The 21,804-nt window shown below is 40.4% G+C and overlaps 1 protein-coding gene across 10 annotated transcripts in view; it reads right to left on the minus strand.

Annotated features, from left to right (window-relative positions):
* The window catches only part of cnksr2a (connector enhancer of kinase suppressor of Ras 2a), a 490,411-nt gene that overhangs the window by 267,119 nt on the left and 201,488 nt on the right, over window positions 1–21,804 (minus strand). For all 10 annotated transcript variants that reach the window (XM_087992951.1, XM_087992946.1, XM_087992950.1 and 7 more), the window contains exon 7: window positions 12,599–12,658. In XM_087992951.1, the coding sequence (XP_087849077.1) occupies window positions 12,599–12,658 (60 nt within the window). The remainder of the gene's footprint in view (window positions 1–12,598; window positions 12,659–21,804) is intronic.

Genomic DNA, 21,804 nt, shown 5'->3' on the forward strand with positions numbered 1-21,804 from the left:
CTTTTTTTTAAAAAGGAAATGCAAATTAAAAAGTAAACAAAATTCATAATAGCATGTTTAAATTGTTCTTTTAATGTTTTCTTTATCATTTTTACTTGATCCTTGAGCCTCCCTCAAGAATCAGAACTTCAACTACACAATTCTGTCTTTAAAATCAATCTGTTTGGACATGTCGCGACACACTCTGGGTGAGGTGAGACTTGAACTAAGAACTCCTGTTCAGAGATAAGAATGCTGTGACTGTATTTCAGAAGCCTTAAGCACACAGTGCTGCATTAGATGAGAACATTTTTCATTCTGAGCATGTGCAATTGTTAGAATGTTCTAGAATGCAAACTGTGCATCTGCAAGTGCAGAGAAACAGAAGGATATCTTGCCTTTCTTATGAGAATATAAAACCTTCCTCTTTCAGAAATAAACCTCAAAGATGCTGGAAATGTAATTCTTGCTGTATTAAATTTAGGCAATTGATTAATTCATAGTAAGTATACTACACATATTTTGTCTATTCCAAATTCCTCTCAGAAAAACATATTCAGCAATTGTGAGCATCAATAGCTTTTATTGTGTAAGAAACCAAATTATAAAATATTCCTGATTACTTGTTGCTGCCTATAAAAAATTACTTTGGTAAAAATATTTTTGTTTCAGAAATCATTTCTATCATTTGTATATATATTTAGTTTAAAAACAATCCAATTCAAAGAGCCAAGGGCCAATAATTTATTGTATAAAACTTGGGTACCTCAGCATTTTGTGAGGAACAATTTGAAATAAATACCTATGTTAATAAAAAGCTGTATAGATGCTGTATGACTCTATACGTGCACAAACCCATTTATAGCACACCGTTGGTACAAGCTTGCACAACAAGGAATTTGGCACCATCTGCTCACAATGCTTTTGTTCACTAACTTTATAAAGCAGAATATTTCATTCTTGAGAGCAATCTCGTAAAAATAGAAACAACTAATAATTATAAAGAGTTGTATAATCGGAAGACCTAACATGAGCAAAGACATTGGAGGGAATGGGGAAGGAAAGCATACTTTTGCTTGGTTATGGGCATTGCTATATAAGCTAGATATAGTGTCTGCTTCTAATTATTTGAAAGAAGGTGATGGAGAGCTGCTTTCTTGACCCGCTGCCACCTATGCAGTGTAGTTATATCCAAAGTTTGGTTAGGTTCCAGGATTTGGACCCTGCAACAGTGAAGGAAAAGTTATTCAGTGCAAAGACAGGATGGTGTGCGAACTGGATGAGGGACTTGCAGGGTGGTGGTGTTCCCATTCATCTATTACTGTTGTGTTTCTATGTAGTGGAGGTCACAGGTTTGGAAGTTGCCTCATTGAGGCATTGTAGAGCACCTTACAGATGGTACACATTGCTGCCACCATATATCAGTGATGAAGGCAGTGAATGGTGAAAGTGGTGGTTGGGATGTCAATCAAAAGGCTACTTTGTTCTCAATGGTGTTAAGTTTCTTGAATGTTGTTGGCATCGCACACATTCTAGGCAAGAGGAAAGTATTGCATTACACTCCTGGCTTGTGCCTTGTAGATATTGGATAAATATTGGGGAGACAGAAGATTAGTTTCGGCATTGGTTTGGCCACTATTGGAATACTGTGTGCAACTCTGGTCTCCCTGCTAAAGGAAGGATGTTTTGAAACTTGAAAGGGTTCAGGAAAGATTTTCAAGGATCTTGCCAGGATTGGAAGGCTGGAACTAAAGGGAGACGCTGAATAGGCTGGGGCTATTTTCCCTAGAGCATCAGAGGCTGAGGGCTGAGCTTACAGAGGTTTACGAAATCATGAGAGGCATGGACAGGGTAAGTACACAAAGTCTTTTCCCTGGGGTGGGGGAGTCCAAAAAGAGAGCACATAGGTTTAGGACAAGAGGGGAAAGATTGTAGAAGGGAACTAAGGGACAACTTTTTCACTCAGATGATGGTGTGTGCATGGAATGAGCTGTCACAGGAAGTGGTGGAGGCTGATAAAATTACAACGTTTAAAAGGCATCTGAATGGGTACATGAATAAGAAGGGTTTAGAGGGATATGGGCCAAGTGCTGGCAAACGGGACTAGATTAATTTAGGATATCTGGTTGGCATGGACGAGTTAGACCAAAGTGTCTATTTCCATGCTGTACATCACTATGACTCTAAATGATCTCCTCTTGTAGCCGTACAATTTATATGAGATGTCCAGTCCAGTTCAGTTTCTAGTCAATTGGTACCCTTAATGTGTCATTTGTAATGGATTCAGTGATGGCAATGCCTTTGAACATTAAAGTTCAATGGCTAGATTTGCTCTTATTGGAGTTGATGTGCAGGTGCCGGTGTTGGACAAAGTTAAAAATCACACAACACTAGGTTATAGACCAACAGTTTTATTTGAAAGTACAAGCTTTCAGAGCACTTCTCCTTTGTAAAGTAGCTAGTGCTACCTGATGAAGGAGTAGTGCTCCTAAAATTATGTTGTATGATTTCTAATCTTATTGGAGCTGGTCATTGTGTACTTCTGTGGTACAAATGTTGCTTGTCACGTATCAGCCCAAGCATGGGCATTGTCCACGTCTTGTTGCACATTAACACGGACTGCTTCAGTGTCTGAGGAGTTGCGAATGGTGCTGAACATCCCCACTTCTGACCTAATGATGAAGGGAAGGCCACTGATGAAGTAGCTGAAGATGGTTGAGCCTAGGACACTATCCTAAGGAACTGGGGTCTTGTGTCCTGCCTCTGAGGTGAGAAGCCTAGGTTCAAATCCCACCTGCTCCAGAGGTGCGTAATAACATCTCTGCACAGGTTGATTAGAAAGTATCTACCCCTGAGGAATTCCTGCAACAATCACCTCAGAATGAGATAATTGCCCTTCACTAAGGAAGCCATTTGTTTTGTACTAGGTATGACTTCAACCAATGGAGAAATTTCCTCCAATTCACATTGACTCTAATTTTGATAGAGTTCTTTGAAACTACATACAGGTAAAATAAGTCTTGACGTCAAGCACAGTCACTCTCAACTCAACTCACGAATTCAGCTTTTTGACAAAGCATCAACCAAGGCAGTAATGAGGTCAGAGCTGAGTGACCCCACCAGAACCCAGAGAGCATCAGTGAAAAAGTTGTTGCTAAATGTGTGTGGCTTAATAAAACTGTTGCCATCCCTTCCATCACATTACTGATGATTGAGAGTTGACAAACAGGGTGGTAATTGGTCGGGTTGGATTTGTCTCAATTTTTGTGGAAAGGACATTCCTTGACAATTTTCCATTTTCTTGGGCAGATGTACAGGCACAATTTGGATAGGGGCATATGATTCAAGAAGAGCAAATGGAATTCTCTGAGTCCTTGTCCTCCAATTAGCTTGGTTCCCATTAAATGTTCCGAAACCTAGGAACCTTCAATATTCCAAAATCTTCTCAGGTTTCCTCCCTTCCTCTGCTGAACTCATAAGATCTGGGTGCTCACTATCCTCTGGATTACACTTCCATTACTCCAGAGTCATATTGTCAGTTCCTGGGTTCCTTTTCCAGGCAATTCTATGGTCCAGTATTCCTGGAACTCTGACAGCCCATTCTGAGTCTTCCAGACCTCAAGAACCTAATTCAAAGTACAATGAAACACTAAGACCACACCTCAAATGTCTCAGATCTCAGGGACACGTAAAATGCTGATAATAGCATGTCTATGACAGTGCTATGTTCCTTAAGAACCCTGGGCTTATAAAACTTCAGATTCATTGTTAGCAATATTTAATAGTAGACAAAATAAGTAGTTAATGAAGTGAGAATAAAAGCAATAACAGGTACAAATGTGCTGATATAATGTACTTTAGATATAGCACAGGTTGTTCTGCTATAACGTGTGTTTCGTTAGTGCAAATTCGCTATAAAATGATTGAAGAATTGAGGACACTGTTTCTAAAGCGCAAAGTTTTAAAACATGTATTGGTTTGAACACGATTCCAGCCCCATTAGTTTAAATGGTGCTGCTATTATGCAATTTTCTTCAAGCACGAGATTGCACGAGAATGGAACGACCGTGTTATAGCAGACGTGACTATAATATTAAAAAGTTTGGGGCTGAAGTTTCTCTCTGCATAATTACTAACAGTACTTTTCTAATTTAGGGTGTCAGGCTCTCTGCTTCACTAGTTTCATCATTGTATTAAAAATAAAAATAATTGCCATTTTAATATTTTGTAATATAACTGTAAATTACTATAGTCACTGTCTTCCTTTTGCTTGAAAAGTCAGTCACAAATAAATGCCTATCTGTAATGGTAGTATATAATTATTCACCATGAATGAATGAGAAGACACTTGTTTGAATTGGAGAAAATTAGGTACCTACTGACAATGATTGACAACTGACTCATGCATGTTGACTGAAATGGCGACAGAAAACCAGGGTTTAGCTGCTCCACTGCTCTTGTTCGTTGCTGCATACATTGGCAATATCTTGAATGCCTGGATACATGAAGCTCAACTCCAGCTCTTCAAGGGTGGCAAGATCTTTTGGAAATAGCATGCTGTTCGCTCATCAAAAAAGGAGAATGCAAACACCAGATTTTCTTGACTGAAGATCTTGATTAGAAAGATGAAATGAAGGAGAGTTAAGCTGTACCCTTGGGTGGTAGCAGGATCCCCCACATTAACATTCATAATGCAATGCTGAGAAAGAGAGAGAGAGATGAGAGTCAGAGAGAGAGAGGTGAGAGAGAGGGAGAGGTGTGTGTGTGTGAGTGAGAGAGAGAGAGAGAGAGAGAGAGAGAGGTGAGAGATGAATGTCAAGATTCCAGCTCCGAGAACATTGATATAGTGCAGGAAGAAGTTTAATGATCTCGCATGATTGGTCAGGGTTCGTGACTGTATCATCAAACCCACCCCTTACCAACTGCACTGGTGGCCTCAGTCACAGTCCAGTTCAAAACAATCTCATGATTCACTCACCAGCAATCTCTATTCATCAGGACCCATACTTAACACTTATATACTTCACCTCACCCAGACACACTGCAGAGAGTCCAAAGTCCACATCTCTCTCAACTCTGAGTTCAATAATTTTGGATCATAAATACTCCCCATTTTCAGAAAACAGACTTTTGAAATGTTTCCTCCATTTACAATTAAATTTCCTCATAATCCATTTTTTGTTTCTTTTTTGTTTCAACACGAGCCCTTCTTGTCAATCATCATCAGCCTTTTTCAACTTCTTTCTTTCTAAGTTTTCACTTCTCACAGATCTTTGCATTTTTTGTCTTTGCCTTTCTTTCTCCGCCTCTGTAACTGCTTCAAAAACTGCAGGTGTTTCTCACATGAAAGATCATCAACCTGCAATGTTATATACTGTCAAAGGAACCCTGGTCATTTGCTGCAGTGTGTCTCGTACACATGCTGCCACTGTGCATCAATGATGAAGGGGTGAATGTTAAAGGCGCTGGGTAGAATGCCAATCAAGCAGACAGTTTTATTCCTGGACGTTGAACACCTTGAATGCTGTTGGAGTATCACCCATCCACGCAAGTGGAGAGTATTCCACCACATTCCCACCTTGTGCCTTTGGTGGACAGGCATTTGGAAGATGAGATGATTTGCTAACTGCCATATTTCTAGCCTCTGATCTGCTCATGTAACTACGTATTTATACAGCTGGTCCAATTGAATTTCTGGTCCAGAACACCTCCCAGAATCAGCAATTCACCATTGACTGTCATAAGGTGATGATTAGATTCTCTCTTGTTACAGATGATCATTGCTTGGCACTTATGTAGCATGTATGTTACTTGCTACTTATTAGCCTAAGTCAGGATATTATCCGGCTCTTGCTGCATTTGAATATGGACTCCTTCAGTATCTGAGGGAGGGAAAATGGTGCTGTACATTGTGTAATTATTGGTATACATCTCACCTCTGACCTTAGATTGGAGGAAGGTTATTGATGAAGCAGTTGAAGATGGTTGTCACAAGGATACTACCATGAGGAACTCCTGGAGCTGAGATGAATTAGCTCCGACAACCATAGCCATCTTTCTTTGCGCTTGAAATGACTCCAACCAGTTGAGCTTTTTCCCTGATTCCTATTCACTACAATATCCTTACAGCTCCTTGATGCCACACTCAGTCAAATGTTGTCTTGAAATCAAGGACAGTCACTTTCACCTCAGCTCTGGAGTTCAGCTCTTTTGTCCATATTTGGAACAAGTAATGAGATCAGGAGCTGAGTGACCCAGGCTTTTCACGGATCATCCCAGCTTGATTATAATGGTAGAGTGGAGCATATTCCAGGCCATCTTATGTAAGAAAATAATTCTGCAGTTTGTGATTGTCAACAACACCTCATGGACACTCAGTTTTGCATTGCTGTATCTGTTCAAAATCTGTCCAATTTGACATACTGATGGTACCACGAAACAAGATGAAGTGTATCCTCAATGTGAAGATTAAACCTTTGTCTCCAAGATGATTCCTATTGATTTTGTCATGCACAGACACATCCATCACAGGTATATTGGTGAGGATGAGGTCAAATAAGTTTCTCTCTCTTACTGGCTCCTCGCCACCAAAGATTAGCAGCTAAATCCTTTATGACTCAACTAACTTGGTCAGTAATGATGCTACCAAACTACTCTTGGTGATGGACATTGAAGTCCCTCCTCAAAATATATTCTTCACTCTGACACCCTTGCTGATGGGACAAGATATGGTGGTGGTGGTGACTGGGACATTATTTGTAATGCATTAATCCATGTGATTATGTCAGCCTGTTGCTTAACTAGTTTGTGGGACTCCTGTTCCAAATTTGGCACAAACCTCTCGATGTTGTAAAGGAGGGCTTGCAGAGTTAACAGGGAATTGTCATTTCTGGTGTCTCAGTTAATACTGGCTACTCTGTCCAGTTTCAGTCAAATGTTCACACAGCTTACTTTTGTGTTTTGAAAAAGTAACAGAGAATTGGTCAGGGCAATGCAGTTGATGTGGTGAACATGGACTTCCAAATGGCATGGTAATAAAGTGCCATAAGTGGCTTGTCAGCTCAGACAAAACACACACACAAAGAAGTGGACAGCAGCAGCAGAATATGAAAGCAACTGATGAGAAGAAACAGAGCAATGATCCATGAATGTTTGGAAGAAGGAATGCATTGCGGTTCAGGGACAAGCCTAGGACAGTCACATTTCGTAATCTATAATGAGTTGAGAATGTCAGGCACTATTTCAAAATTTGCAAATGACGAAACAGATGGGGAAGTAGTGTGAACTGTGAGGATTTCAAGAGGAGACAGGCAGGCAAGGGGAATGGATGACAGCATGGCAGAAGATATGTCATGATATATAAAGTGATATATTTTGACAGGAAAGCTATGAGAAGCAATCTAAAACGAGGATGCAATTCTAAAAGTGGTTTAAGATCACAGGAACTTATGGTATGAGTGTAACAATTGCTCTAGGGGGCACAGCCAGTTGAGAAAGTAGTTCATAACATGAACAGGATCCTGAGTTCCAGTCCTCAGGAAGGATGTGCAGGAAGTGCTGCTGGAAAAACTGTCAAGAATATTTTCAGAGAAAAGGGACCTCAGTTGCCTGGATAGATTAGCAAAGTTGGGTGCTGTTTTCCTTAGAGAAGATTCTTTAATGGACGTGTTTGAATATGTGGGGTCTAGACATAGTTGAGATATAAAACTTATTCCCATTTGATGGAAAAATCAAGAATCAGTGGACACTGTATGGCAAAATAAAAAGCAGGAAAATGTCTAATAATTCAGCTAGTACGTTGAATCTGGAATACAATGCATGAGATTGTGGAGTGCCACATTCAATCTTGAATTTCAAAGGGATTACCTGAAGAGGAAAAAATAGTCAGATATACTGAGACAGGGCACAGTCACAAGGGCTGGAAACCTCATTCTGTTCTGTAAATATTCTATGACTCTGTTACCTTTTTAATTTGAGCTTTTTCCTAGCAGCACCTTGATGAGAAATCAAGAGAGTCAAACTTTTGTTCCTGATTAAAATCTTGCATTGGAGCTTGAAGATTATTTCAGCAATTACTGTTGTTAGCAGCTCTTGGGGTCAGAGTTTGGAGACTAAGCTAGTTCTAAAGGCAAGCATATGTTGACTGCAAGGAACACTTGCACTCTTGTAGCCATGATGAGACTGGTGCAAATAACCCACAGACATTCTTCAGGATAAGGTGTCTCTTCAATTATGCATTTGAAAAAAAATCTGTCAAATGACTGCTTATTGCAAGGTAGCAAGAATTCTGGGACAAAATCTAAACCCTCATGTCTTAACATCCGTTTCTGGAACCTTGTGAAGCTGGTGAACTCAAGTAGCTATTTCACAAAATCACAAACTCATACAGCCAGGAATGAGACTATTTGATCAAGTGTGCCAGTGTCAGCTCACTGAAAGAGATAGCAACTCGTCTCACTTCCCCCTATTCTTTTCCCAGACATCTGCAAATCTCTCCTTAAGTATTTATCTAATTTCCATTCAGAAGCCAATTGAATAATTTACTGTTTTCCCTGGAACATCGGAGGCTGAGGGATAACCTTATAGAGGTTTATAAAAGTGGAGTCGCAGGTCAATAAGGTAGTAAAGAAAGTGTTTGGTATACTTTCCTTTTGTTAGTCATGCTGCAGCTGTACAGGAAATTGGTTAGGCCACTTTTGGAACACTGTGTGCAAATCTGATCTCCCTGCTATAGGAAGGATGTTGTGAAATTTAAAAGGGTTCAGAAAAGATTTACAAGGATGTTGCCAGGGTTGGAGGGAGAGGCTGAATAGGCTGGGGCTGTTTTCCCTAGAATGCTGGAGGCTGAGGAATGACCTCCTAGAGGTTTATAAAATCATGAGGGGCATGGATAGGGTAAAATAACAAGGTCTTTTCCGCAGAACTAGACAGCATAGATTTAGGGTGAGAGAGGAAAGATTTAAAAGGGACCTAAGGGGCAACCTTTTCACGCAGAGGGTGGTACGTGTATGGAATGGGCTAGCAGAGGAAATGGTGGAGGCTGGTACAATTACTACATTTAAAAGGCATCTGGATGGGAATTTGAATAGGAAGTGTTTAGAGGGATATGAGCCAAGTGCTGGCAAATGAGACTAGATTAGGTTATCTGGTTGGCATGGACGAGTTGGACCGAAGGATCTGTTTCCACGCTGGACATCTCTATGGCTCTATGACTCCCAGACATTGGGCGGTTCATTCCCAATCATCGTAATGAGCTAAGCTGAAAATAAGTTTCTCCACGTTTCATCCTCCACTTCACAGTGCCATAATTTTATGAGAGGAATGATCTGATTTGTCCATTCAAGATAATTCTACCAACATTTTAAATAATTGTTTTGTTTTTATTTACAACTGTTAATTGATCAGGAAAAGCATCAATTTCCATTTTTGTAACAATTAAGTGACAGCACAACTCCTGATTCCTGATGAAGGGCTTTTGCTCGAAACATCAATTTTCCTGGTCCTAGGAGGCTTTCCCAGCAATACACTCTCGACTCTAATCTCCAGCATCTGCAGACCTCATCTTCGCCTGACTCTACAACCGATCAACCTTATATAATGAAAATGCGTATTAGTCTGTTTTAAAGATTAACTTCCCCAGGATTTAAATTAAGCATAAAAACAGAATTCTCAGTGACTAAAATGTATGATAGAAATCAGAGCTGTCTCTCCACTTCCCTACAAATACACATGGTCTCAAGTTAACAATCCAAATTTAAGGAAGGAGCATTTCTGAAAGAAATTAAATATTTTCAATTTCAAGTATGTTGGAAAAAATGTGTAGGCCACTCAACCCCTCAGGTTTAGTTCCCTATTTAATTAGAACATGGCTATTCTGTAACTTCAAACAAATATCCACCCTTTTGATCCATATTCCAGAATATCCTTGATTTATAAACCCTATCAGAGTGTCAAATTTGAAAATTTCAGTTGCCTCAGCTATGGAAAAGGAACTTCAAATTTTCCCTACTCTTTCTGTGGAACAGGACTTTCTGGATTCAGTTTGAACTTTAATTTTAACATTTTGTGCTCCTGTCTAGATTCTCCCACTAGTAGAAATACGTTGTCACCATTGGGTGTTTTTAATAATTTAAGCATGTCCATTAAATCAACTTACAAAATTCTAAACTTAAGAGAGTGCAAAACAGGTTTGTAAGGGCATCAAGCAAGTTCGGCAGCTGGATATAGTATTTTCACATTCACACAGTCACCATCCGCAGAATAAGAGAGATGCATGTATTCCTGTGTGCATACTGAAGTGGACAATTCCCTCTGTGACACTCTGACCCTCTCCTTCAATACCTCTGACATCTTGTCCTCTTCCCAAGAAATTGCAGCAAGTGTTCTCCCTGTTGTGTTAGCTCCTCTCTCTCCTCAATACCTAAGGCCACAAGTATATGTGTACTTCTTCCAATTTAGTATACAGCACTAGTTGCTCACAATGTGGTCCCCTCCGTGTTGGGGAGATCAAATGTAGACCAGATTACCACTTTGCACAACACTCAGTCTACAGGCATGATCCTACCCTTCCAGTTGCTTGCCAATTGCATATATTTGTGTTACTATATCTCTCACACACACATTTCTGTCCTTGGTCTGCACTAATATCCCAGCAAAGCTCAACATAAACTAGAGCAACTACACCCCATCTTCCAGTTAGGCACTTCATAGGCTTCTGGATTCAATATTGAGTTTGACAATTTCAGATCTTGGCTTCTGTGTCCCCATTTTGATTCTTTTATTGCCAAATACCAGTGTGTCCAATTCTTAATGCTTATAATTTCAATCAGAGCTGATCTTTATTCTGTCATTGACACATTCACTGGACTTTCTTTCTGCTGCAAAACTCATCATTTTGTTGCATTTTGTTTCATGGCAGCTTTGTTAATAATATCTCCTACCCTCAAACACAATCCAGAATTTCGGGTTGTTCAACTCTGCCTTTCCCCTTACCTTTTTCAATGGCACAAAACATTTCACATTTCGTTTTTGCAGTTCTTGACTTGAAACATTGTTTTTCTTTTTTTTCCACAGATGCTGCTAGACTACTGAGGTTTTCCAGCACTTTCTGCTTTTATTGCAGATTTTTTGCATCCATTGTGTTTTGTTTTTTTGTTAAATATTGTACTTGACCTACAATGAAATTTAATCCCAGATGCATCTCCTTATTTATAAAATTACTTCTTCCCAGGTATTCTCTACTTACACAGAAATTTCTAGTCACTTCCTGTGAAATTAAGCAGCACTATACTGCTGAATAGATTTTGTAAATAGGAAACATTAAATCTCTCAAACAGTTTTTCATACCCCATTGCACTGAAATGAGAAGCCACGAAAACGTGTTGGAGTTGCAGTACAATTTTATATTTACTAAAGTTGTAAATAAATAATCTAGATTGCTAACTGTAATGTTCATTTATAGATTTATAAAAAGGCTAAATTATGATATTTTCAGCAACATTTGACTTCAGGAATTTAAGTTCACAGCACAATACTTCATCAGTTAATCTAAAGTAAGTGGGTGCTTTATTGAATGTTCCACCTTCTTTCCACATACACCCCAACATCATTGGATTGAATATGACCACAGAACCAATATTGGTATACACAGTTACTCAAATTGTATTTTAAAAAAGTGATTGCTGCTAAAAACATTATTTTGCTATATCTTTTGAGTTAAGTTAACTGCAGAGAAACAAGAAGTTGTGATACGAATAAAATGTCTTCCACATTAGAACATGCAAATTTTTTAAATTTAGTCCAGAGGCCTAATTCTCTTCAAAAGTATCAAGGTACTAAGCCAGTGTTCATTCTTCTGTCTTCCTCAAAAGGTGGCAGGCATCAGGATTGGTGAATCAAACAATAATCCAGGTTTTCATACAAAAGTACTATCAGTTAGATCAATACAACTGATCACATGCAAGGGAAAACCACTCATTCATTAACTCAATAGAGTCCTATGGTTTTTTTTTTACTTTTAGTTCTGTCCATTATTCAGCCATCTGGACACAAAGCTATGAGCTTATGCATTAGCCCTTAGCAAATACAAAATAATTTACAATAACAAATTTCTCAATTTTCTTTGGGTAGCACCAGCTGTGTGCAATTCCCATAGCCATGAAGAGTTATTTACATGCCATCAATCAAGGTTAGATTTGGATCTAATTTATAGCATTTGGAGGATATTTGTTAACACACTGCAAAACTCTGGTTCTCAATGTTGATCAAAGCATGTTTCTCAATTTAAATGAAACCACAGTTCATGTTTGGATACTTCAATAGAATCAATAACCATGATGACACCTATGCCTAGCAATGGCTGAAAATATTTGAAATTAATAATAATCAATTCTTCCTCTGAATTAAACGTTTATTTTACCTAGAGAAAGTTTTAAAATTAGTTATCATTTATCACGATACCAGAAAGTCTAACTCATCAATCCCTGTTCAGTATCCTTCCAAGTATTTCACTAGTATATCCAGATATTGTTTCAATAGTTTGTTGTCATAGCTAAATAAAATTTATATATGCAATCTTCTATTGCTTGGTAATCAAAGGTCATTGGAGAATACAACTTACATTCTCAGTTGTTCCAGTTATTACATGTAGACCATCATATGTTGATTTGATATACATTCCCTAGGGAAGATGGGAGAGACAAAGAAAGAGAAAAATATATAATATTTCCATAAGAATTTAGTTACTCTTATTCATAGCAGTTAAGAAAAGCTACAATAATCTAGTTTAAAATAAAACAGGTTGGATTAGGCTTCAATGCATATTCTGTTGTGTTTCCAAAATTTCCATTTGACAATGACAAAGTGCATATCTTAAATGGAATTGTTTTGTTATGATTGACCATAATGCAAATCTTAACTTCACTGGCATTGAATTTACCTCTGCTGACATATTAATAGAGCTGCGAAAAATGGTTAAGGTAGATGTTGCAGTCTTACCAGTAAATGTCATAGGTACATGGACAGCAGTTCTAATCTTCTAGTAATTTGACATGTAAGTTCAGTAGAAAGGTGAAGGTGACTTGAATATGTAAAAGTATTCTACAGGGATAGAATTTAACTTGCCTTTCAAAAACCTCAAAACTTGATTTTTTTAAAAAGCATTTAAAATAAACATAGCTCTCACCATCAATCAGACAATTACAGTCATGGGAAGATATGGAGAATGTCCTGCCTATTCCTCAGAGTAATACTCCCTAAAATCAGTTTCTTGATGGTATTGGTGGTAAGGATGCCACTGCTGGATGGTGACTTGGACAAAGCTCTAATGGACATAGCTGGGTCCCGTAAACGGGCGGTTAAACATTGATTGAAATTGTAATATGGTTATGCAGGATGTTCTTCCGGACTGCTTATTTGAAAGTTTAATACCTAAGTTAAAAAGGGAACATTTTTATCCCTGTACAGAGATAAATGCTGATGACTATCACACATTACACCTTGAATGATTTAAGTAAGATACAAAGTAATGTGAAGCAGATTAATTGTCTAGGTCTCCCTCATATGTCCAACACAACAGTCTAACTTGTATACAGTTGCTATCATGCAATAAACACCATCTTGTTTGAAACAAGACCCTCTTCTCATTAGACTAACAAGTAGTTTTTCTCTACCCACTCGACCACATGGTCTACGTAGACTTAACCCTCAAAGGAAAATGGTGGCAACAAATTTAGCTTATGGTGACCAATAGTGGAGATAGCTCAGACATGGTGACCCTTGGTGAATAGCATGCCATCTAGCTTTTTTTCCAGCTGCCTGGGCCTCTAAGGTTCATGCATGACAGTGTTTTCTGGAACCGCTGCCAGCAGCTGAGAGAGAGAAAGTTGGCGGTGGGCATTTATCACACAGCAAGGTGAGCAGCAGAGCGGATTCCAGTGAACTCAGAAAAACCTTTCAGATACAACTCTAAGAGAATTAACAGTGCAGACAGCCAGCAGATGGAAGAGATGAACACTCCAGAAGCCTGCAATAGAGCAAAGGTTCAACAAGGCAGAATCCACAGCCATGGGGAAAGCACAGGGACAATATGATCTGGAAGCTACCTGGAGCCAGTACACTCACCACATTTAGCCATTAGAGATTACTGATGTTTACTGATGATAAACTGCAGAAACAAATCAAGGTTCAGCCAAGAGACATCAGAGATGCTGTAAGTAAAGTTGAAATGCCTGGGAGGCAAGTGGCAAAAGTTGTTGAAAAATACAACGTGGGATGAGACAGCTAAAAGCACTCACAGCTGAGAAGAAATGCTGTCAGCACAACAGGCAGGTACCATGAGACATGACCACAGTAAAGGAAATCAAAAACCACAGAAGTAATTTTAAAATGAGATGGCAGCACTGGGGACATCGCTAAGCCAGAATTAAAGCAATGTAGGCAAGATTTAGAAGTCAAGGCTGACAAAGTCTAACAGAAAAATATAAGGAGACCACTGAAGAACATAAAGAGATGGTGATCCAGCATTTAAATCACAGTGAAGGAAAAATTCATTCAGACTGCAGACATCAAGACTCATCTACGTAGCTGGGGACCTCAACGAGTTCAAGAGGGATCATCTACTTGGCATTTCTGGATGAAGATGGATGCAAATATTTCTGAACTAGTGTGTTGGGCTCCCCTCTCATTGAAAATGGGAATATTTGGGCTGCTTTCCCCCTCAGTTAGTTATTTAATTGTCTCCCACCATCTACAACTCAGTGAAGTGATTAAGTCTGATTGGTTTGCTGTGATATTGCATCGGTCTGTCTACTGTATACTGCTATTGCTACTGGCGTACAAATAGCCCTGTGTTGTAATGTCATCAGATTGACTCTTCATTATTAGGTAGTTGTGGTGCTGCTCCTGGTACACTTCACTGAACTGGGAAGAAGTCCCATCTAGATGTTGATGGTAGAGTGGAGGATATGCCAGACTATGAGATTACAGATTGTTCTGCAGTGCCATTCTACTGCTGTTGATGGCCCACAGTATCTCGTGGAAGCTCAGATTTGAAATGCTAGATATGTTTGAAGTCTGTTATAACTGCCCATGACTGAAGCAGTATAAAATTTGCTGAAAGTGATTCTCAGTTGAGAGAAAATGGATGGGTAAGATACTTAGCTGATGTCTGAAGTTAAACTGTAGAGTGATTACAGCTTTTGTTAAAGGAATATATCCCAGGTGACAAGATTAAGATAACAAACAAAGGGTTTTGTGAAATGTGTATCAAAGGGTCCTGTTGAATCGAGGCAAAAAATGCAGATGCTGTTTGTATAGAGAGGGTTTAATAAGAAACATCTTTGTGAAACTCTGATAGAAGTCTCCATAACAGGCTGGTCCAGAGTTTGGTATTCAGCATTGGATAGAAGGGAAGAGTTCAGACCACATCACTAATGACCCCCAGGTAATTGTAGCCATGAGATCATGGGATGACCTCACACTGTCATTTGATATGTATGTCATCAATTAATGACATGATTAGTTTGTAATAGCCAAGGACAGGCTAAATATAAACATATAAAAAGTATATGCTTCCCTTTATGGAGATGTCTCTTGAGGCTTTCCCCTTACCTTAGTTTGGAAAATAATAAACTCTTTGATGCTTGAAGTGAACCTGAGTGTCAAATGATTCATTCAGTCATTCTGCCACAACAATTTGGCATAGTCGGCCAGATCGGTGAAGCATGGACCACCAGCGGGCAGAGGGACCAGATTATGTGAGTACCCTGTGCTCATAGTGACCTGTAACCTCTGTTTGTTCAGTGTCTCCTCACAGTCTCCTATCCGAACCTGAAAAGGGTCCACTCTGTCTCAAAGGGCAGTCAGTAGTAGAGGAGTAAATGTTGTGACTTTGAGACATAGTCAGAGGCAACCTTGAGGCACACCTTGATTGAAAGGCAGGGATCCTCTTGGATGGTTAAATTTAACTGGGAGACATTCCAAGTTACGCCTTGAGGGAAAGAGACTTCTGAGGGTTGTCATCTGTGTGTAGGGTTTTAACTGAAATGGATAGATTAGTGTGAACCAGTAATCCCTGATATAGAAGGGTGCAGGCAGGATCCAAATCACACCTCGATGGAGGGGCAGGGGACCGCAGGGCTGCCACTTGCTAATCCTACAAATAAAACAGATAACAAAAAGAAGAAACTAGCCTGGGGATTGGAGGGATCCCTCACATGATTCCCAGAAAACATAAGAAACTAATTGGCCAAAAGATTAAAATGGGTTGGAACCCTCTGAGCCTACCCACCACACAAGGAGAATAGAGCAAAATAAGAAAAGAAAGACAAAGATGACCTTAACATTAGTGCTTCAAGCACATGTGGAATGAATAAAACGCATTCATCAATTAATAAGGAAACAAAAGATGACCAAAGTAATGACAGCTGTACCAGTATTACCAGTTGTTAAACTAAGGCCACCAGCCCTACCTCCGCAAGGGAATGGCAGAAATGAAACTAATTGGACCACAACAGGAGAAGAAGCTTTGTGGTGTGATGGTGGCTAAGGGGATGGGACTGTATCATATGTATACATAGCTCCATTAAAATGGAATACATTCCTCAGTTCCAGGGGTAAGCAGAAGACCCAGAATAGTAGGATTGCCTTCCCGAGTGCAATACCACCAATACCCCACCATTCCAGCCCAACCCACCCAGTGTGCATGACTTATGTATCATTGTCACCTGGAGGCACATTGAAGTTACCGGACAAGTTGACCACTCTAAAGCCTAGATATATTAACAAGATATTTTGGCAAAGGTTGAGCAAAATGCCTATTTGTGACAACCTGCACAGCATGGATATTGCAGGATTTGTTGTACAAAAATGCCAGAGACATACCGGACATGTCTGTTACAACCTCGTTGAGACAGAGCCTGGTGCGCTGACCGAACAGCAAGTACACAAGTGCATGATCGAGCAGATCAGGTGCTTCGGGTAGATGTTAAAAACGCAATGGCGGAAATTCCCATAAATTGGAATCTGGGCATGGGCATCTCTGAACAGAAAGGCAAGAATGCTATCGACCAAGGAAATCGGAAACTTGAAGCCTTCCAAGCCCATAGTGGGATACCAAAGAAGTGAGCATGTTGACAGAGTGAGAAGTGCGTGAGTGAGTGAATTAGTTTCAGTCAGTGACTGAGTGCTGTTTAATGGCCGGACCTGCTCATAAGCTGGATCTCCCCATTGTCCTAGGTCTGACATGGAGTCTCAACAATTCTCAATCCTCCAAATGAGGTCACAAGGTGAACATTCTGGGATGTGTGTTCCTGTGGGAAACAAATGATCCAAGCCAAGTATTTTAGTAAGAATATATTTATGTCAATAGACATCTCAGTAATTTTAAGCATGATACAGGTGACACTATACTATCTGATAATGCACCATGTTAGAAGAAATAGTGTTTACAGCATTAACAGTGAAACCACACAGTGCAGAAAATACAGCTTTCAAGGTTTGCTACAAGCAGCTTTGCGACATGGGGGTATCAGATAACAGAGAATGTGTAAACATTTCTCATTAACAAATTGTCGCTCTTCACACAAATGCATGTCCTGACCTCAGCCAGATTCCAAAGGCAGGAGATGTTAAACCGGTTACTGTTAACAGAGAATCGGCATGGGAAATAACCAGTCACGCCACAACTGTTCAAGAAGCAGCTAGTCTTAAAATCACATTGTCAAGGAAATGGGCATTGTTGAGCAACAAGTCTTCAAAAAACTGTTTAAAGGAAATTGAGTCAAAGATTTTATAAGGGTTCCTACATTCATAGCTGAATGCAAAATGATAGGAGAGTATCATTTCATATTATGTATGAACTGTTATCTATTAAACATATCTTACATAATATAATCTGTGACTGTACAGGGTTGACATTAATATTTTCCACTCTTATCAAAATTGAAGAATGTTCATAGTCAGACATGCTCATGACAAGAGTTGGCAAAGAGAAACAAATGAAGTGGAAGATAATAAGTCCCACTTAAGCTCATTGATGAATCTTTAACTCAAGTTGTTCAGTGTGAAGAACAAATTTTTATGGCAGACCTCAAATCTGATGTCAGATGCTGGGAACACTCAAATTCAATTAGAATATTTCATCATCTTCCAAGAAAAGATCATTAGTACCAGTGCAAGGGCTCTTGCAAATTAAGGAACAATCTTCCAGTTGTATAATTAAGGAAACAAACGCATTGGGTTCACAAGGAAAGCAACCACAAGAAGTGAATAAAAGTGTCCAAGCTAACCAACAATTTGAAGTTAAGTGTCTACATTGAGCACAGATTGACTGGAAAATTGAGAAGAACGATTTGTTTGCACAGCTTGAATATAGGGTGTATGCACGTCCATGATAGCCACGACTGACCTGGGTAAGATGGTGGTGGAGTAGCGGTTCTGAGCCCAAGCTGGTATGCTCCATTGTCTTTTCTTTTCTTTTTTTTTTGCTCTCTTTTCTTGTCCTTTTTTAACTTTTTTTCTATTTTATTTTACTTGCCCCTTGCTGAAGGGCTTGATTGTGGTGATGGCATCAGCAGCAGTGAGTGGGCCCAGCAGCATGGACTCAAGTGGGCCCAGCAGCACCGAACTGAGTGAGCCCAGCAACACGGACCCCAGTGGTCCCAGCAGCACCGAACTGAGTGAGCCCAGCCATGGACCCGAGTGGGCCCAACAACATGGACCCGAGTGGGCCCAACAACATGGACCTGAGTGGGCCCAGCAACATGGACCTGAGTGGGCCAACAATATGTACCCAAGTGGGCCCAACAACATGGACCTGAGTGGGCCCAGCAACATGGACCCAAGTGGACCAACAACATGTACCCAAGTGGGCCCAACAACACAGACCTGAGTGGGCCCAGCAACACGGATCCAAGTGGGCCTAGTAACACGGGCCCAAGTGGGCCCAGCAACACAGACCTGGGTGGGCTCAGCAGCACGGATCCAAGTGGGCCTAGTAACACGGGCCCAAGTGGGCCCAGAAACACGGACCCGAGTTGGCCCAGCAACACAGACCCGGGTGGGCTCAGCAACACAGACCCAAGTGGGCCCAGCAACACGGACCCAAGTGGGCCCAGCAACACGGACCCAAGTGGGCCCAGCAACACGGACCCAAGTGGGCCCAGCAACACGGACCCAAGTGGGCCCAGCAACACGGACCCAAGTGGGCCCAGCAACACGGACCCAAGTGGGCCCAGCAATATGGACCCGAGTGGGCCCAGAAACACTGACCCGAGTGGGCCTAGCAACATGGACCCGAATGGGCCCAGAAACACTGACCCGAGTGGGCCAAGAAACACGGATTCAAGTGGGCCCAGCAGCATGAACTTATCGTGATGGTGTGGGAGGTGAGTTTGGGTTCCCAGTGGCTTCTGCATCCAGTGCAGATCCATGGAGGTGGCAGCAGAGACAAGTTTGTGCCCAATAGATTTTTTGATTAAGCAGATAATTTCCCCTGTCATCCAAGATTCTGAAATCCTGCCACTCCTGACCTTCATTTTCACAGGAACATGCCTGTCCTGCACACTAATCAAATGGTCAATTCATCAATATCCTCTATAATCATCAGCCCTCTAATAAATGTAGTGCCATAACATCCAAGGTGAACATTAATTTCCTCGCAAACACAGTATTTAAATCACTAGAAGCCCAAATAAGTGAGTAACATCCATTTTTTTTCCAGATAACTGACAGATACTTCTCCATGTAAAAACCATTATCCTTAATACAGCTTCCAGTAGTTGAGTTCACAGCTAATCCATTTCCATCACAAATCTAAAATACTCTACCAGGCACTTCCACCTCTTTTTATGATATCTGCAATCTCAATCTCAGATTTAAAATTAACTGACAGTGCTCATTACAATAACCTCCACTGCATTTTCCCCATATAGTAACTCCTCAACATATGCAACCTTAGGTTATGATTCCACATTCTTTGCAAAGTGATTCATTTCCATAGTGATTTCAAGTCTTCCTAGTGCATGGTCAGCGGAGAGTTTTCTTGTTGATAGCTTGACAACTGTTCCTTGCAGGCCCTCCCTCTCTCACAAACCACTTGCAGCTTTGCGCTCTCTTCCATTCCCTTGCAGCCCATTGCTCTCTCTCTCTCTCTCGCAATCATCCATATATTCTGGTTACTCCACCCCCCCAGTCCCACCTGACACCATGGTCCCTGTGTCCTCCTTACCCACTTGCAGGCTCCAAGTGCCCCCAAATCCTTGCAACACTTTGTCTCCCCAGTTCTCTTTTGTGGCCTACCTGATTCTCTGACTCCTTTGCTACTTCCTTCTTTCCCACACAACAAACCACTACCTGCTCAGGACTCAACAGGGAGATAGATGGCTGTCCAGGCAAAAGACCACACCCACTCCCTCGATCATCGTGGTGTAGATAAAGGGCAGCTAAATCCTGGCCCTGTCTCCTCATCTCTGCTGTCAGCCCCTACCCCTTCCTGGGCTCAGCAATACACTGGCTTTCAGATAAAATTCCATATAAAATTCTGAATTGGTAAGATAGACTGATAGGACAGGCCTGTTTTATTGTGCCATAAAATTGTAGATTCTCCACAGCGTGGAAGAAGGCCATTTGGCCCATCAAGTCCACACCAATCCTCCATGGCTAATCCACCCAACCCACATAATGGGCAAGTTACCATGGCCAATGCACCTAACCTGCATATCTTTGGATTGTGGGAGGAAACAGTAGGGAACCCATACAGACATGGGAAGAATGCGCAAAGACCAAACGGACAGTCGTCCGAGTGTGGAGCTGAACCTGGTTCCCTGGCACTGTAAGCCATCATGCTGTCCAGATAAACTCATTCCTAGCAGACAGTCCGAGACATAAAAGTAATTGGAGGAAGGATTAGAGGAAATGGTAGAAAATCCTTTTCAGCGAGAGGGTGATGGGAGTCTGTAATTTAATCCTTGAAAGGTTGTATAGATAAAACCTTTCACTGTCTCTAACAGAAGTATAGGTCTGCACTCAAGGTGCTGTAACTATAACACAAGTAACAGAAATCAAGGCTTGGAAAGTGGGATTAGGCTGGATGGTTGTGTCTTGGGAGACTGAATGCCTTCCTTTTCATCTGTAAATTTACATACTCTAATGTAATGCTCTGAAAATGATTTTGCGCAACTAATATCATTTGTCTTGCTCTATTACCTAAAGAAAATCCTTTGAACTTAGGAGATATCTCTGGGTTTACAAGGAGTAGATTCGTTATGCAAAGACAGAAAGAAAATGCATGATGGGGTGGATAATCTTGAACGTAAAATACTCACGTTTACCATCACATTTACTATTATGCAGCAACATTTTTCAAATTGTTCTGTCTTGGCTTTATTTTGGCTTTCATGTGATGAGTAACCGTTTCTCTGAAAATCACCAGAAAGGTGGCTGTGTTCTAACGCTTTAATGAATGCGACAGAGAATGGGCAGTGCTACAAAAGCAAGTTGCAAAACTCATTGCACCAGCAAAATTCACAAATCTATTCAATCTTTAAGCTACAGTATCATATGTGAACAGATTGAATTGCCTTTAGAAGCCTAAATCACAGAAGACAGGTTTATCAGCCAATATACTGGCGTTCAGTCAACTAAATTGAATTTGCAAATATGAAAATCTTTCATCCAAACACTGCAGAGATGACTTTCGTGAAATAGTTTAAAAATAGATTGCTACCCTGAACATTAAAATGCAGTTACACAAATCAAACATCATAATGAATCATACATAGTTACAGCGCATGAGGAAGCCATTCCAACAGTCATGTCCATGCCAAC

The sequence above is a fragment of the Chiloscyllium plagiosum genome, unplaced genomic scaffold (genome assembly GCF_037043375.1).
Source record: "Chiloscyllium plagiosum isolate Xiang-an unplaced genomic scaffold, Cpla_swu_hap1 HiC_scaffold_12, whole genome shotgun sequence".
Lineage (NCBI taxonomy): Eukaryota > Metazoa > Chordata > Chondrichthyes > Orectolobiformes > Hemiscylliidae > Chiloscyllium > Chiloscyllium plagiosum.